The sequence below is a fragment of the Anoplopoma fimbria genome, chromosome 21, assembly GCF_027596085.1.
Source record: "Anoplopoma fimbria isolate UVic2021 breed Golden Eagle Sablefish chromosome 21, Afim_UVic_2022, whole genome shotgun sequence".
NCBI lineage: Eukaryota > Metazoa > Chordata > Actinopteri > Perciformes > Anoplopomatidae > Anoplopoma > Anoplopoma fimbria.
In genome coordinates this window covers 18,955,981-18,974,981 of record NC_072469.1, presented here as the reverse complement: position 1 = coordinate 18,974,981, position 19,001 = coordinate 18,955,981, and the positions used below count along the sequence as shown (strand labels likewise).

At 40.9% G+C, this 19,001-nt stretch overlaps 1 protein-coding gene across 2 annotated transcripts in view; it reads right to left on the bottom strand.

The window, feature by feature from the left end:
* The window catches only part of relch (RAB11 binding and LisH domain, coiled-coil and HEAT repeat containing), a 31,605-nt gene extending 13,018 nt beyond the window's left edge, over positions 1 to 18,587 (bottom strand). For both annotated transcript variants that reach the window (XM_054622891.1, XM_054622893.1), the window contains exons 1-16: positions 18,088 to 18,587; positions 13,614 to 13,703; positions 10,772 to 10,843; positions 10,572 to 10,627; positions 10,295 to 10,408; positions 9,789 to 9,983; positions 8,419 to 8,513; positions 7,692 to 7,827; positions 7,440 to 7,597; positions 6,473 to 6,548; positions 6,299 to 6,394; positions 1,900 to 2,012; positions 1,677 to 1,767; positions 922 to 993; positions 693 to 833; positions 373 to 537 (exon numbers count right to left, since the gene is read on the bottom strand). In XM_054622891.1, coding sequence (XP_054478866.1) covers positions 373 to 537; positions 693 to 833; positions 922 to 993; positions 1,677 to 1,767; positions 1,900 to 2,012; positions 6,299 to 6,394; positions 6,473 to 6,548; positions 7,440 to 7,597; positions 7,692 to 7,827; positions 8,419 to 8,513; positions 9,789 to 9,983; positions 10,295 to 10,408; positions 10,572 to 10,627; positions 10,772 to 10,843; positions 13,614 to 13,703; positions 18,088 to 18,538 — 2,121 coding nt within the window. In that variant the 5' untranslated portion in view covers positions 18,539 to 18,587. The remainder of the gene's footprint in view (positions 1 to 372; positions 538 to 692; positions 834 to 921; positions 994 to 1,676; positions 1,768 to 1,899; positions 2,013 to 6,298; positions 6,395 to 6,472; positions 6,549 to 7,439; positions 7,598 to 7,691; positions 7,828 to 8,418; positions 8,514 to 9,788; positions 9,984 to 10,294; positions 10,409 to 10,571; positions 10,628 to 10,771; positions 10,844 to 13,613; positions 13,704 to 18,087) is intronic.
* Between the last annotated feature and the right edge of the window lie 414 nt (positions 18,588 to 19,001).

The window sequence follows — 19,001 nt, the reverse complement described above, 5'->3', positions numbered from 1 at the left end:
TTTCTAGAGAATTGGAAGAATCATGGAGAACAAGTGGCTATCCATAGTGTGTCCATCTACAGTTTTCTACTACAATACACATTTTAAAAATGTACATTTCTGTTGTATTGGATAGTTCCTTTCAATGTTTATCTACATTAACTATGATTTTCTGGTACATCTTTAGAGCATGTTGCTATACTGTGAAACATTTGCTCCCATTAGTCTTTTCCTCTAGTTTACTGTACATTACATGTTCTGAACAAACCTCGTTGTGTGCATCATTTGTATGTCTTTGGCTCAACAAACTCAATTTTTTACTATCAGGAAGTGGTGAGAAAGGCTCTCAGATTTTAAGCCCAGCTATGAAGTTCCATGCACACAGGCACTTACCAATAGTAGTTTCTCTATACGCGCCAACAGAGAAGGGATGAGGGCACTCTGCAGGGTGCCCAGCTCTGTGGTCCAGGCGGCAAAGGCAGGAATGAAGACCTGGTGGACCGCACTGACCACCCGCTCTGATTGGTCCCCAAGTGCCAGCAGCATCAGCTCAAAGCCCTGGAAGACAAAAACAATGATTTTCACAAGGATTTACCTACAAACACTAACAGAAACAGTTATATTTTTACTATTTTTACATTATTTACTGTTAAAAAGAAAGTAGAACACTTTATATTAAGTTCTGACAGGCTTTCCATCCACAACACACCTACCTGGGAGTACTTGTCAGCATCATCTATGTAACCCATGATGATACTCAGACTCTTGACCACAGCCTCTCTGACCATGTCAGCCTTATCCTCAGCGAGCATCTGCTGCAACATGGACAACACCAAGGAGCTACGGATCTCCTTCTGCAGAGACAGATCATTTATTTATATTGTATTCACCTATATACACAGGTAAAAATGTATCAATTCTATGTGCACAATATCTTCTCACAGGCAGGTATGGTGCTAAGGCTCCACAGGACTCTGCCACCAACAATCTCCTCTCTGGATATTTGTGGTTAATCTGCAGAAGAAGAGGGAAAAGTTTTAAAAGAAGTACAGGAACCGAAGTTGAAAAGGGAGAGAAGTAGACTGGAGGGCAGCCACCGTGGAATGGAAACAACTCGAGTATCATCAACATGCTGACCCTGTGGAAACCGCTAATGGTCTCTCTGGGCAGATTCTCAGCCTCCTGCTTCTGGCAGCTGTTGTTCTCATAAATGTGTTGCATGAGGTGACACAGGTGGCGATGGAAACAAGACTGCTATTATATTTAAATCAGGGTAACCATGAAGGTAATGATAGGGATTTTCTGAGGTAGATTATGCAATTACAACAACATTGACTGGTATGCTTACTTTTCCGATAACTTGCACTTTGACATATTTCTGCAACAAAGCTCTTAGCAAGTATTTTCACACTTTTTTTTAATCAAATCTACACGTATGAGGCAAAGTGGAAAAAAAACAAGATAAGGTTAACATGAGTGACTTAGTATTTGTACTGAAATAGAACAGATAAACGTCTGCTAAATGACTGTAATGTAATGTAATAAAAACAAATCCTCATACACTGTAATTTAAGTGTCACAAGAAGCTTAAAAAAAAAACAACGTGAAGGTGAAGCGCTTCTTGTATCACCATTTTCAGAAAACCAGTGACAGCATATTCAACAACAAAGACCACCTGCACTGTGTGTGTTCTGTACCTGTTCCCAGCACTGAGGAAGTAGTTCAGCCTCGACACGTGTTGGACCCACGTGCTTCGCAAACGCAACACATCCCGTCAAGATCATTTGTCTTTGGAAACACAACAACAGGATAGAGTTATATAGTGTCTCACTATCTTGGGGCAAAACGATGGTATCTTGGTAAGAGGTCGATCATCCACGATAAGCATATTGCTCTGTCTACAAACACAAAAGTACACACCTCTGCTCGTCATCTGGTCTCTTTATTAAATTGAAGAGGATGTGGAGGAGCTGGTCCCTCTCTTTAGGCTCTGGGTGAAGGCAGGCGGTACATAGGATGAGCGGGATCAACTCCTGAAGGAGAAGCGATGAGAAGGAAACAGAGAGAGAAGTGGCATCAGTTTAGATCACTTTACAATAAGAGGGCGCGGTAGAATCACAAAAGGGAAAGGATTGTCGTAGCAGTCAGGCAGGCCTGGAAGTCTATGGAGGACAGGGAGGAAAGGAGAGAATATTGGAAGGTCACAGGGAGAAACACAACCTTTGAAATCAACTGGAGTCCTTCCAGTGAAAACATGCTTACCTTCAATACCTTGTTGGTGTTATACCTTGACTCATTTGGCCTTGGAGTCACGTACATACAATAAGAGCCATGTACTGTAGAAACTTAAAATAGTGCATGCACAAACCCAGACACAGCTGCATATAGACAGACACACATATTGACCTTTTTCAAAATAGTTAAAAGTTAAAGTCTTGGACCAGAGCTGTAACCTAGCAACAGAATGACAATGGAAAGATCTATACCTATTGCAAGAGTTTTCCTAGTACAACACAGATATATCCCAGGGTTCAGATAGAGTTTAAGGACCTTCCTGCCAGAGGGGAGAGAGCTCAGCTGCCCTTGATACAGGGCCTCCATGGCCAAATTGAGGTCAGCCCTACATTCCCGCCACATACACCCAAATTAGAGAGTGCAAACAGAGTTAAAAATATGTTTTTTTTTCAAACAAACTTCTCCCCAAGAAGATATCATAGTTGCCTGCCAAGTGCTGGAAGAACGAGTAAAACCCCAACGCTGGACCGGCATATGGACCTGACAAAGACACTTGGGTTAAGAAAGGCTGTGATGAGTCACTCACTAAATAGTGGACCAGCCCTCTGAAGTCCGTGCCATGTTGGCTATCTTTTAAAAAGTTAAAATATGACATTTAAGTATCAGAGGGTCATTTTAAGTGGTTACAATTAGAGTTCAATATGGGTGAAACCAGTTCAAGCGTCAAAAAACAGCAAATTAACTGCATTCAAGGAAATCCAACTGTCACATTTAATAATACTCTGCCGTGGCCTCTGAAAATGCCACATCTTCCCAAGAGACATTTGTGAAGACTTAACAGCACTGGCCTGATAAAACAAATAAAGGAATTCAGCACACATCTGAAATGCCAGAACCCACATTGATCCTCTTCTATTTCTGTGTGAACTCCTGTGTTACTGATGTGAAGACTCCTTCAGGAGGTTAAACATCTGACCAGTCCTGGATAAACATTGTGGGCAGGTAGAGTGGACAGCACGACGCCAGGACCCAGAGGCCAGGGGGTCCGATGTTTGACTTCAAAGAGAAAAGCAACTGCAAATTCCAGTTCAAGGACCACTTTGTGCTGCTTCCAAATGTGGCACTTTTTTTTTGATTTCCACATTCTCATCTCCTTAAAATCTTTTTAAAATGTAATTTCTTTGTAACATTTAAATAATCAAATAAAGACCTGACATTAACATCAATAGGAAATTAAAAAAAACACAGATAATTTCCAGACACAGTGTTAACTATCTCTTTTGTTGTCCATAAATATGCAGTACCACTATGCATTACAATCACTGTTGTGTAATGCACAGGCTTATGTAAAGGAGCAAGAGAGGCTCGACAGAAAAATTACATAAAATCATGCTCAACTTTGTGAAGTCTTAAAGCCAGGAGGACGACGGCCTGTACCTTTTTGGTGAATTTTTGTACGGTGAACCTATAATTACTTTTATTTTGTGTGAAAACAGTCATGAAATTAAACTGCAGTCTGGAGTAATTATTGATGCACTATCGTATGCAAATTTAACATGGCTCATGTTTGTGCACTTTGCGACCGTTATTATCTTATATGTGACCTCCTACATAGGCTTCTCCCCTCCAGGTGCCTGTTCTTTTTAATTGGTTTTCTTTTTCATTTTTTTTTTATCCATTCTAACTTTCCACTGCATTATCAGACTGCATTTACTCTCTTCATAGTGATACCACTAGACACACCCTTTATCGTATATTAAACTGGATAAAGAAAATAGTGCTGTCACAAATTACCCCAAATACAATCACATTGCATTATGCTACAGTACAACACAGGATATCAAAGAAAAACATAATGTTTAATGATTTACAGTGGCTGATATTACTGCCAGGTGGCAGGCAGAGTTTTAATGCATCATTCCACCGTTTCAAGTCAAACACCTTTTGTTCTTAAGTGGGTGTCACATCCAGACAACTGAAGGTGTGCCTCCTCTCCAGGCTTGTGGTGGCAAGAAAGCCTCAAGTTACAAGATGGAAGTGTGAGCAGCTGTGTGTGCATGTGTACTCAATGTCATGGTCGGTGAATCTAACGGATATAGTGCAAAGTCCACACCACTCAGACCCAGAGGCCTAAATGTTCTGTGTTTTAATCTTTGTCATCCTCTCCCCCAGTATGTTTATCTTGATTTTGGAAAGAGATAAAGTTCTCCTTAACTGTCGGGGGTTGACTAAAGCAACATAACCATTGTGATATGCAAAGCAGGTTGACTGGGAACTACTCCAACCAGACTTACCTCTCTCAAAACACTCCATTTTGTGTCCTATCAAGTTTCAATACATTGTTTGCAAAATTCAAGCACATCTTTTTTGTATACACAAGGAAACACACAGACACAAATTGCATGCAAGCAGTTCTGTTTAGATGGAGGTGTCGGCATTAAAGCTTGGAGGGAGTAATCCCTTGTAAATTCCTAATCCATTTTAAAATCTACTTTCCTTCTCTTGTCATGAGTAAGTAACATTGAGCTCTTGAAAACAAAATCAAATATGTTCCTGGACAGTTATTTAAAAAAAGCTGTTTTACATTAAGTTACCTGGAAGCCCTACATGCCTCATATCAAGGACAAAATACCAAACAAACACCTTTCTTTGGTTTTATTTAGCCATAAGAATATAGCATTAAGCTACTTTTAATAAGGTGCTAGGTAATGTTACCGGATTAATTAAAATCTCTCCAGAAGCTCAAACGCCAAAGCAGATAAATCAGACAGGGAACCAATAAGAAAAGGAGTAAAGACACACTCGGGTTTAGAGGCATACATTACATTACCCACCCAATGTTTGGCTAAAACTGCATACCTTAAGCCATCTTTGCATATCAGTTCATATTTTGGGTATAAATTAATGTTTATAATTCCTTTTAAGACATTGCAAGACTGCATAACGACAGTCATTAGCACTTTACAGAAACGTCAGCACTAAAGTGAATATTTAAGGCAGGTTAGACCCTAACGTGGCAGCAGTTGTAGCCAACAGGAGCAGGGCATAAGTTACGTGTTTTAGGTCTACAGGTCATGTGAGAACCATGCAGATGAGTGCGTGAAAGACTCACCTGGCAAAGATGTGCAACCATTCTCTAGAAGAGAGGCATGCATGAGAGTGAGAGAATGAGTGAGACGAAAAGAGAAGAGTAAAAATAAAACCAGTGAAGGCAAAAAGGACAGCAAACATGAGTGGGGGACAAATACAGCAGAGGAGGAACCATGATGACACTGGTGAAAACAAACGCCATCATAAAAGAAGGTGAAATTCCCAATCAATAGATAGACACAAGTCAGCTGAGTATTTGCAGGTTATGAAATTCTATGATTGGAACTGCAAATGTCTGAATGAGCTCTTTGTTCTTACAGCTTGCTTGCAAAAGACACAGTCAGATCTGGGGGTAGCAAGGAGAAAGATGCTAAATGCAGCATTGGCACATACGATTTGATACTTTAGTATGACTATCATTACCAAACCAGCAATCCCATTTTCTAGACCACTGCCAAGAACACTGGAAGCCTCTTCATGGTGTGAAACACTACAATGGATGTTGTATGTATGCATGTGCACAGATTGTAAAGCCCTCTGAGGCAAATTTGTAATTTGTGATTCTGGGCTATACAAAATAAACTGAATTGAATTGAATTGAATGTTAGTGGGATTTTGAGAATATCTTGTGGGACAAACCAAGGAGAGGTTGGTGTTCTTTCAAAGCAAACAGAACAAAATCTTTCTCACAAAAGCGGATGGTGAAATGGGTGAATCACCAGCAGAAAAAAAAAAAGCTTTCATCATGTTTATCCCCTTAAACTGAGGGTGTTGAGAATTGATTTACTGCCCATCTACCAGGACATAGCTTGGATGGGATTTTTTAACAAGCTGAAGATGACTGTCCTCTCCACAGCTTCCCCCTAAATTGTCACCCTGCTTAGCCCTGCTGCTCTGTGTGTATCTATTGGATCCTACGTGCAGAAGCCTGTGATGATGACAATAATGAAGGGGGGAGGAAGGAGAAGAGGTGCAGCAGCAGAACTGGGGTTACCTCTCGTTTCGCAAGAAGGACATTAGGGACGATGTGAGGGAGGCAGCGGCCCAGCATTAACATCACGCTCTCCTCACAGTCTGCTATACGAGACACCTGGAAAGGAGAGGGGCGTTATGTACTGTACTATACGTTGTCATTAATGTGCTCTTCTACATGGAAAAATGTGCTGACCTCTGCTCCCAGGCGGCTGTCGGAGCACATTCTGCAGAAGGACAGTAGGGCTTGCTGGAAGGCCGGGGATAACTTTCTGCAACACCACAAACAGAGAGAGACAAAAAGGCAGTCACTACAGTCTGCACCACTAAATCTGTACTCCACAAGAGCTATGGAAATTGGTCTGACCACTGAGTGATTGAGGACTGGGCCATCCTGCCAGAGAGCTTAGTGAGGGCACTCTCCCATGTCACTGCTGTGTATTTTAGTGGAATATATAGAAAGATGGAGTTTGGCTACAAGACATTACAGTAGCACTGTGGATTGTTCAATAGCAGATCATGATTAACTGTATTTTGCCGCTCAATTTTTTGAGCGGCAAAATACCAATTTTTACCAACCAATTTTTTTGGAACTGTACATGAATCTGATAAAAGGGGAAATATATGAGAATATAAAGACATATAGAAAACACAGTACTCCATTCATCGGACGATTCACTAGATGTCGGTGCACTAAATATACTACAGCATGGGTGGGATAGTGGTAAGAAATGTTTGTGCGTGACCAAAAGTCAAAAGTTAAATTCCAACCAGGGCTGCTTTGTGCTCTCTGAAAATTAAGCATGTTACATTTTTACTCAAGAGGGCAGCCAATTGCCAGTAAGTGCTGTTGAAATTGTCCATTGTGGCTGCATAGGTTGACAACTACCTCCATCTAGTGGTTACATTTAGTAACTACACTGATATCGGGTGTGAGGGTCTACACGTAGACTTCAATATACCGAATATCATGTATCATGTATTTTAAAGTACCACACAGAACAATCTGTAAGGATTGAGTTAGAGGATCTAACCTATCATTCATACAGTTTACCAAGCAACACTGACAAATACACCATTACTGACACAAGAATTGTAAGTTTTTCTAGTGTCCATTTATATTTTTCCTTACAGTAAGTATATACAGAATTTTCAAGACTCACCTGTTAGGTTGATCAAACTTGACAGGAGGTCGACTCTTAAGCTTATTAACAGACTGTGGGTGAGGCTGTGAAGTGGTCTGAGTAGAGGAGGGGTCCGGTTTAGTTTCAGGCTCTGAAACCCCCCGGATGTCCAGATACTGGCTGTTATCTGTAGGAGGCTGAGGATAAGAAGAGATTAAGTTGGAATTAATGGGCCAAAGGTCTGGGCCTCTGTCAAACTACATCAAGAAAATATTAAAATTGTCCACATACCACAGAGAGTGGGTCAGTGGAGTAAGTGGTGGTCGTGGTGGTGGATGAGGAGGAGGGGTTAGTTGTATTCTGGGTGCCCAGGTCCAGAGTGGACGGAGGAGGGGAGGAGACGGTCCTCTTCAGTGTCTGAATCTCACTGTGGGGGTTAGATGAAAAAAGACATGAAAGGACACTGTCAGGAAAAAAACAAATAACTCTCATTAGTGAGAAGAGAGTCAGCGAGACAAAAGTCTTCTATCCAAAAGTACAACAGTTCTGTAAAATGCCTCAACAATTTCGGATTGTGGTAAAGCAAATCTTCCTGAATCTTAATTATTCCACATGGCATTAAATTAGATTCAACGTATGAGAACAATGTTTCCTCTGTAATTCAGTGCAGTGCTTAGGGGAAATTTCCATTCTGGTTCTACCTCATGGCCGGTTTTGGTCACAGTTATGGTAATAATGTGTACTGAAGTGCTGAATAGATATCCAGATTTTCATGGATGCTTCTATTATTTTCACTTAGTGGTAGTGGTACATTTTCTTCTTGTAAAGGCATATGACTGTTATAAATAGAGGAAACTGTGTCAGCACCATTGCATACCAACAGTGAACATATAGACATGTCAGACATATATGAGACATATAGCACAACTCTAGGCAGTGTACTAGCCATTTTTACATTCTGACTGATTCACTTTTATATAAGCTCATTATTAACACAAACATGCACTCAGGCACACACCTCTGCAGTTTCTTGATCTGCTCAGCCAGGCTCTGCTTGTCACTGTTGAGGAGGCTTATCTGGTATTCCAACTCTTGGACAACTTCTGTCTGCTGCTGTAGAGGGACAAAAAGATTTTACAGACACTTTATTATGAAGAGTGCGTTCTCTAATAAGTCAAAACTCTTCATGAATTGGTAATATGTCAGACTTTATTAAAAAAACCTTTTCATTATTAGTCACATTACTATTATTATTGCCTGTACTATTACGCTTATTGACTTGCTTGTACCCTGGAGTCTTTGTGCTTTCTCGCTTCGCAGGCTTCTATAAATCGTGGCTGTAGCTGGACCGTGGACGTGCATCCTGCTACGGCCCTGCTGACACCGACTGCTACCACCATTATTATTATTACTAGTCACATTACTATTACTATTACCTGTACCATTAAGCATTTTAGCTTTACTTCCACCCTGAAGCCCTTTTGCTTTCTCGCTCTGCAGGTTTCCATGAATCGTTGTGGTACCTGGACCGTAGTCGTGCCTCCTGCTGTGAGCCGACTGACACCCACTGCTACTTCCATTATTATTATTAATCACATTACTATCCCTATTTTCATGGCTATAATTCTACTGTAATAATTGCTGCTGTTATTATAAGTAGTCTTATTATATGAATCATTTATGTCATATACATTGAATGTGTTGTATCTCTGTTATGCTGCTCATTCTGTACACATGACATCTATTGCATTCTGTCCATCCTGGGAGAAGGATCCCTCCTCTGTCGTTCTCCCAGAGGTTTCTTCCTTTTTTCTCCCTGTTAAAGGGGTTTTTTAGGGGAGTTTTTCCTGTGCCGATGTGAGGGAAGGACAGAGGATGTCGCATGTGTACAGATTGTAAAGCCCTCTGAGGCAAATTTGTAATTTGTGATTCTGGGCTATACAAAATAAACTGAATTGAATTGAATTGAATTTAGTTCCAAAGCCTTTTACTGAAACAATGTGAATATAGAAGAGGCAATTAAGTTTTTCATTATCATCATTCAAGCTCAGTAAACTGCCTCCAGTACTTTGCTGTGATGAGTCAAAGCAATCGACCTTTGGGGGAAACTGCTGCTGTCTCTCAAAAAGTGTGTAAATGCACATTTTCATTTAAAGAAAGAGTAAAACAAATCTCTTTCTTTAACTTTCTTTAACCATCCCTGCTTTAGAATAGCAACATTTTCGTGATCACAAAGCCCTTGATGCAGCCAAAAGGAAAATACCTGAGTGATTCACTCTTTGTGGCAAAGCCAAAAATCCAACATTGATGGATGGATGGTACAACTCATGAAGAACTGTATATCCCTGTATCAAACCCAAACAGGTACATAGACACTAACACACCAACCTGATGTGACAGGTCGGGCTTTTTTGGGGGATCTTGAGCGATGCAGTTTCCTGGAAGATCGCCAAAATCCACCCCTACTGACACATCAGTAGTGTCCCGAGGAGAAGGGAGAGGGGTACCACAGTTTCTGTAGAGCTGTAACAGGTCGGGGGGTTTTGGGATGTTGAGGCCGACATCATCCCACAACTCAAAGTCCTGCAAAGCAATTAAAAAACAAACAAATTAATAAACAATTTTTGACGGACTGTCGTCTGCATGGACAAAGCAGGAATTCATGCAGGCTCAAAACAGGACAGCTGATCCCAGCTGTTGAATGTATTTATGGTCACATGACCCTACCACAGCTCTATGACCAGTGCCCTCATGCTCACAAGCATGATAGCTCATATTTTTTATTTGCCTTAGGAATGAAAATACTTTGCATTGACAAGTAGTCAGAAATAAATGATTAAAAAAAACATGTTATTCCATTCAGATATTTGTGTTTCAGCCAGAACAATCTTTACCTGGTCATCATTTTCATCAGAGAAGGTGATGGATGAGAGTTTGTTTTCATTTTTTAATAAATATTCATTTACAAGGAAGTTTAAGGCTCTTTTCTCCAGTGGGCGTATAGGCTCCTGAGGTAGAGAGGAAAGAGAAGCTGTGAAATGTGACTCACTCAAAGTCTAGCAGTTATATCATCACAGGGTTTAAAGGAACACATTTAATCTCTTGATTCATTTGTAAAAAGGTAAAGGAATTCACAAATCTTTTCATTTTCAACACTTAAAGATTTCCCACCTGAATTTCAGGACTTGACTTGAAGTTTTTTCTCTCCTGAGAGGGAACTTCGCTCTCTGAGAAATTGAGAAGATTTTAGATGAGTTTGAAAGGATGCTGAGCGTTATTCATCTAGTTGAATGCTCTTAGAAAAAAAAAAAAGAGGGAAAGCTGTAACAAAAGAGGGTTCAGGTGGAGAAGAAGTTAAAAGTACGCCACACCTGCTGCCTGAGTCAAGTTGGCGCGCAGAGCCTGAATGGTCTCCTTTGCTTTCCGTAGCTCAAACTCCAGCACTGGACAGGAAGTGACAACACACACACACAGGAAATGCATCCAACCAAAGACAGGGAACATACAAAAAAAACAAAGATGGGCATGAAAAACAAAACAACCACACGAAAGATTGTAAGAGTCATAAAACAAAACAACAAAAAAGGGTACATGCAAGTCATGGGTTCTAAGGAACGCATGCAGCAGAGGATCATGGTAAAGCCGGCTCAATGAAAGTCTGTTTGACAAGTGTGTGTAATGCATTGAGACACAGCTCAATGGTAGGATTTCCTGCCCTCGTTTTCCTCCCATCAACAGCACTGATGTGACCGACTTCAGAAATGGGAGTCCAAAGCTACTTCAATTGTAGCTGAGGTGACAAAAAATCTACTCAAGCTACTGAAATGTAGCCATGATAATCTAGGAGCTGTCTGACAAAGGATGTTTTCCAGGCAAATACCTTACTAACAAGTAACAAATAATTTGGTTTAAGCCACTCAAAGGAGAACCACTGCTCAGGTTGTTACTTCTTCTAAGCCACAAAACAGTATTAGTGAAGTATTATGAACAACCCCAATCTAGGAGTCAAAATGTAATTTAGAGCATGGTATGGTACTGTTTTAGACTTGTTTTCTGTAACACAAACAAAAACAAAAAAAACAACCATATTCATAATAACACGAGCAAGCTGTTTCTGACGTCTTATACAGTCAGAGGTAGCAAACATTTTGAATGAAATTTGTACATTGAAATTTGAAAGGTTAAACTAACACTGAATAAAGAAAAAGAACACACAATATTCTAAGACACGTCAGATAAAAAACACACGCAAAAAGTAAGAAGCGATGGAGCAGGAAAACTATGTTGCATAGCTGTGCACTGAAAATCTGCCATCTGATGTGATCCTGTTTATGCCACCTAATGTGTAGGATTGTGATTCAACAGGTATTGTATGTTTTATACTTTACATACAAGTATGAAAAGTGCAAAAGGCAGGCAAAAATACTCATCAATCTTTTGTTTGAAAACAATAGTAATTTCCTGTGGGATCATTGCCAAGTTTTAGTTTCTATCACTCTAATATTATATTTCTGCAAGGAGAAATGCCAACAACACATTAATTGGACTTTTATGACCTAATTCACCCACTCTGACTCCATTATCCCCAACCGGTCCAGCAGATCAAGAGTGCACAGGATGCAAGGGCAACAAATGGAAAAACCAAGAACTGAATAACGGGGAGGAGGTTTAAAAAAAAAAAAAAAAAAAAAAAAAAAAAAAAAAAAGCAAAAAGCTAGTCTGGATGGAGTGACTTGTCCAGTATCGGTCACTGGGGTTTGATCAACGTCAGGAGAAAGCCAGAAAACCCAGAGTCAGACAGCTGGGGGCAGGCATCTTGGCAAGAAGAACAGTTTGAGGGGATGAGAGTGGGGGTGGGTGAGGAGGGAGGAGAGGAGGGGGAAGGTGCCAATTTTGTCTTTTTTTTCTTTTTTAAAAGATGCATATTTTGAAGTTGGGAGAATGGAACCAATATCTCTGCTGCATGGTTTTAAATGTGCCCTTACTATGCACTAATGTACAGTATGTCAGTATGTTCTCATAAACTGTTAAAAGCCCCAAACCATAGTTTCCTGTTTACAGTTAACGTGTATCAGCCTGATACACTTAGGACTCTTAAAAACATTGTTAACCTTTTTTTACTCTAATAATGTAATCTATACATTCAATTTTGTGACATCTATGATTCATAGACATGAAAAAAAAAACAATTTTACAATACAGGAAGACACTCTTATTTCCACGATTAGCACTGATGTACAGTGCAGAATGATAAAAACAACCTAATGTCAAAGAAAGAAAACATAAAGCATAAAATATGCCACAGTTTGTGCACAATTCCATTCTGCGGTTATGGATTGGGGCTTTTCACGACTCTTTGACTAACACTTACCGACAAAATGGGTGGATGACTACAGATAGCTGGTAATGGATAATGTTAACCATTATTGTTATCATTAACCACCTGTACTTTGGCATAATGTGCAGGGCTAAAACATAATGTTTTCATGTTGGCAATTATAAAATAGAAAGAAGAAAAAAGCAGGAAGATTAAGTTAAAATAATACAATTAGTATTGACATGATAGCACTGTCCCTTTGGCAATGATGTGAAAAGGCTTTTTTACCTTTTTGTTTTCCTTTAGTCAGCAGTGTAAAAATACTCATCACACAATGTCAGAGTGAAAACCAACAAGCTGCTTGTAACTAAGCAGCTGCTCCTAAAACCTGCGCTCTAATGGTGTGTCCCGTTAGAGCCACAGGAGGTGAGGGGGTGTGATTTTTAAACAATTTTGAGACAGGTCCCTTACCAAACATACCACATACTGACTCAACAGTGTGAGAGCTGCTGGGAAGAGGCACGAACACCTCAACCAAATTAAAGAAAGAAACATACAGCATGTTGGAAGTGGAACATGTTGACTAAGATCTAAGTTTTTGAAACATATGTCTTGTTTGAGTAAAAACATGACGACACTCTTGTTTAGTGTGGACTCTGACATCAAATGTGTTTGAACACACATCCTCATTATTTTTACAACATCAGAATTAATCCTTAATTATGTGGCGGCCTGGATTAGCCTGACATCTTTCTTATACAGGCTTTATTAAAGCTGTTATTGTCTATTTTTCTACGCCACCCTCCCATTCTGTCATTGCCTATTCTCCTGATTTTCATGTCCCCGTGGTAAGCCGGGTCTCTTGCTTTGAGCTCTGGCAGCACGGTTCATCTTACCTGCCACTCGCTCGTCCGACTCTCGGTTGCCGTCATCTGAGTAACGAGCAAAGTCCAGAGAGTCCAAGGTGCTGATGCTGCCTGCTCGATCTGAACAGAGACACATAGACGAAAGACAATAATGAGACAAGTATACAATCCACAGATACAGATGCTCACAGAGCTTAAAAAATGTGAAAAGAATACAAAGATGCTTGAGCAATGTTCCTTTATACATGCTCCTCTCTGAAGGCTCAGGGTCGGCTACACAACATTAGCCCCACTGCGGTAGGGATTCAGTATTTTGCTTAAGGTCTCTTTACCAGGCTGGAAGCATGCTACCACTGGGCTCTAGTTGAGGGATGGTGACTAACCACTAGGCCACTCTTCAGCCAAACAGATGGAAACTTTGTCAGATTCAGCTAAAAGCAGAGACCTTTAAAAAAAACGTTGTGGGAAGGTTATGCTTTAGCCAAGAAACATATGAGTCACTGCACATGTGGGAAAACAAATCAATCATAAAATGTTAACTTTGCTGAGACCTTTACTTTATGGAAACACCCATTTCCAAGCTAACACCTCCAGCCAACAACCGTACATCTGAGTAGGTATTGTTCCCTCAAATAGCAGATGAAGCTGATACATAAGCAGACTTGTGCTCCTATTTCACTGAGGTAGGCTGGCCGATGGTGTTAGTTTTCCTCCGCCTCAATACAACTGCAGGATTGGACTATTTGTTCTCCGATAACTCTGATACAGTGGAAGGTCACGCCAAATGTAGCTTGTAGTCTAGCCCATTTTTTGGACTAGCCAGGAGTTAGACTGTGTTATCACTGCTACGATGACGACGGCCATAGCATGTGTGTGTGTGAGGGAGAAAAACCTGTAATTCGTGTATTGTCTGGACTGTGATGGAGCTGACACTTCAGACTGTCACCTTCTTCCTGCCATGCAGTCCTGCCAGGCAGCTGGACTGTGATGGAGCTCTCTCTCTCTCTCTCTCTCTCTCTCCTCTCTCTCTCTCTCCTCTCTCTCTCTCTCTCTCTCCCTCTCTCTCTCTCTCTCTCTCTCTCTCTCTCCCTCTCCCTCTCTCTATGCGGAGTACATGAATGTCACCATCTCACATTCACACGATACAAATTAACCTTTATTTGCACACTGAATGAAGGAAGCCTCTTTGTCTCGCTGGCGGTTTGTATTGAAAATACTAGTCTTACAAAAACAATTGGGCGGCCAACAAGACAAGGCAAGACAAGGACAAACATGAGGAAGGATATTTTTTCTGCTTTAGCAAGTATTTAAAACAAAATCAGATAAATTGATGACAGGGAAAGGAGCAAGAGCTTAGTCCCAGAACGAAGAGATACATTTAAAAAGAGCTGATGCAAACAGAAACAAGAGAAGACGGATGGGCACAGGGTAGCCAAGAAGCTCCTTTAATGAACAATGTGATTTAAAGGATGCACAATTTCAACATGATGATAATATATTCAATGAAATGTAACAATCAATAAGCCTGTGTATAAATAGTAAACTCGGTGAAACATTGGTGTGACTACACACTGACATAGTTTCTGTGGAATATTTAGTATGCCAACTCACAATGAAAAAGGTACCAAACAATAATAATCCACATTGTTATTTACTCCACTGCTAGGAAATATGCACATTCACATGCACTTACCCACCTGCATTCATTCACAGACACACACACACACTTTAATAAAAGGCATAGAGTTATGAACAGAGGAGCCAGTAGGTGTAAGTTCAGAACTACATGAACCCAAGCCAAAACACTCCAACAATATCATTAATCGCCTTCTCTCACACAATACCAACTCCCTGCCCCAGACGGAGAGTGCATTTCAGTTTGGGCCAACTAATAGGCAGTGCTACTAAAGAAGAGGTACACATAGCAGGATTGTTTCAACAGGCTGATGGTGCTTTGGGTTGACCTGGATTGCCTCTGTGTCAACTTTACAAATTTGGAACAGGAAAGAACACATAAATAGTGGTTACAAACAACCTAGCCTAGAACTTTTTATGTGAAGCTACAATATGACCTATTTGAAGTAGCAGATGGTAGGTTCCTGCTACTACAACTTTACTTATGGATTCACGTTCAGAGAGCCACTTTCTGGTATCCAATACGAGGTTGTATGTGACAAACCACAGCAACGTCTTAAATGTGACAGCTTACCGTCAACCTTGTACGTGGAAATTTAAATGACTTGCACGCTCGAAAACCTCTTGCGTCAAAAGAGCAAACAACGACCTGGCTAGCCAATGACAGATGGAGAGAGAACCATACATGCTCCCGTGCTGCAAATTAGCAAGGTGGTGAAAGATGCCTCGCCGTGTCATGTGGCTCAGAGCAACAGCTGCAGATGTGATGCTGCTTGTAACACAGTCATTGTCCATTTACATTCTTACTGCAATGAAATGCTTAAAGCTAACTGTCACTGGGTGTGTGGATACTTTCAGATTAGATAAATAATCAGAACCCAGACCAAATACCTTAAAAATGCTATTATTGCACTGAAACTAAAGGCTATGCATAAAGAAGACAAGCAAACTATCATAACACTCAGCCAATGATGCTTCATTTCTGTATCATGCTTTTGACCCCTGACTTACAATATCCATTCAATAATATGCAACCCCAATCATCCTTCTAATGCCCTCTGAAAGCATATCATTCTGCAGGCCAAATAAATAAATACAGCTACGGTAGAAGTTGTTTCTTTTGCAGGGCGTTAAGTCAAAAGCAAGGCATTGAATGTGTTTCTATTGTTTAAAAAAACACATTGGAAATTGGCTGCCTAACATCAAAAGAACAGTTGTCAACAGAAGGCATATGATCAGTATCCCTCCCTCCTCAACAACTCTGTCGTCCATCATTCTAAAATGAGGAAAAGGATCATTCCAGTGATCACATGAGGCCTTGGCTATCAGATTAAGCTGGAAAGAAAAGCGACGTTGCCTTGAGGCCATCTCCTTCTCCCTCAACATCTTCCATCAGCTGCTTACTTCTTCCATCGACAGATGTTTGATTTGACTTCTCAAAAATTGGGGATTTCCTATTCTTATTAACCTTTACTCTCATCAATCTAATAAGAGTGAGTTTATCCTTGACATTCCTGACAGTTTCACAACAGGGGTGCTCTCAAGTCCTGTCATGCTTTGGAAGGCATCATCAGACAACATTTATTCTGCTGCCATGCTGCAAACTTTTTCAGGTTTGTATGATAATACAACTACCAGACCTTTACATCTAACACACACCGCTCACAATTTGTGTTTGATGCTTTGGTCTCTAAAATGTATAAATCGGTCTATGCAAGTATATAATTCTACACGGTGGGGTCAGGCAGGGGTTGCAGAGAATATGAAGCTAACCTCAGGACAGTTGCCTTGACTCACACTCAAGACTATAGAACAGCCTCCTGAGACACCAGGTATTTGTCCATTGCTACTGCATCTAAATGAGAGAAAATAAATATTCTAATTAGAAAACCAGATCCCCTCTTTTTTCAGCATTTATAAATATGCTGTGGTTCCCTCTGCTGGAAAACTGACACATATTTATATCTGGCCTTGTTGCTGATCCTGAACCAAAAAAAAAATGACAAATGCAGTATTGTGGCACATGAGATACTGTAAATATTGTGAGCAATTCAGAAACTAAAACACTGATTTGAATCCTAGAATTGATGAGGTAAACCTCAAATGAAGGACCAAAATGATCATGGATATTAAAACAGTGACAGGGAACACAATATTTACAATTCACTTTGCCTATATACTCTGATAGCATGCACAACTGTCGATAAGAGTTCAGGTTAATGGTTAGACTACTTCTGCAGCTTTACCGCAGGCTTTATTTATTTGTGGCTTGGGCTGTCACCGTAGTTACAATATGCACAGCATGTTTGTTTATGTGTCCAGACTTTACAGTCACCATGTAATACTGCAGGTTATTCCCATACAGAAGACACCAAATGACCACCAACTGCAGCTTTCAATTCATATTATAAAGTGCTTTATTATAGTCCAATGCAGTACTGCAGGAGGATGTTGTACAAGCTTTCACTTCTTCTGTTGCCTGTGTTTTTCCTTATCTGTGCCTTGCTGATCCTGACCTCTGACCTCTGACATCACTCTTGCATAAAGACAATGGGAACGTGTGTTTACCTACAGAGCTCAATGCCTTTTCATCATTTTTTTATAGCACTTTCATCGTATCATTAGAGTGTGATGTAGCATAATAGCATTTGTATTGTGATGATGTAGTGTGAATGTCATCCTGCACAGCTGACCCTCGAAACCTGCTTGTTGACTGCGGGCCCTAGACCAGGAGGACAGGTGCAGCAAGCGGACAACGTTATCTCATGATCTAGTTGTAGGCTTCCTATAACCTTAGGTAGCCAGTGGGCTAACTCTGTATATAATGCAGCATTAAAGACCAGCACTGGGAGCAGCTGGCGTTACTTACTCAATGGTCCTCCGGGTCCGAGTACCTGATCTTTGGCAGGCGGAGTGCCGCTTTGACGCTCGAAGTTGCCGGGGTTTGAGAAATAATCCCTCAGCCTGGGGAGCTCTCTGCCCGCCTCCAACAGTTCAGTGTGAAACTCCAGGGCCGTGAGGATGTATTGGTCCCGTAACAGCTGAGCAGCGATCCCATCCACAGATATCCGTGTCTCGGTGGTGCCTGCCATAGCGGAGGTGGCCGCGATGGAGACCGAGCCCTCTGCACTGGGGCTCGTCCGGCTGCTTGACAGCAGAAGTGTCGGGGGTTCGGCGTCCGCAGGCGGGGAGAAAGGATTACCTGGCGGCGGCCCTGGAGCCCCATCACTCGGACTTCTCTCCGTGTCAACTGTTTCATTGGGTCGCCGTTCAGCTTCTTCCTCAGAATCACTGAGATTAAACGGGTTGACCGACGCCATTTTTGCACGATAAGGATTTTTTTTTTTAGCAATCTAAGCTAGCTAAGCTAATCAGAACCGCTTCTTCCTGAATGGATATTAAGCTAGCGATCATAGGTGGCTTTGACAAGGGGGAAAAATGCTAAGCTGTGATTGGCCAATGTTGACCCAAGGCCCGCCTCTTTTCTGGGATAGTGGAACATGATTGGATAATGGCGAGACAGAAAGGAAAACTGGGCAGGGCACATTTGACAGCTGATAGCTGATGTGTTATCAAAGAAACACAAGCTGTATAACTACATTTCGCAATGAAACTGCACTGTAACACATATAGTTTGATAATAAAACTCAACTTAATTTTTTTAAAGCGTTTTGAAAATATTCCTATAAAGCTCGCTGGAAAAAAAAAAAATGTTTAACTACATTACCCACAATTCATCTGCAAAGTATAAACCCTAACTGAAGAGAAGAAGAAGAAGACGCT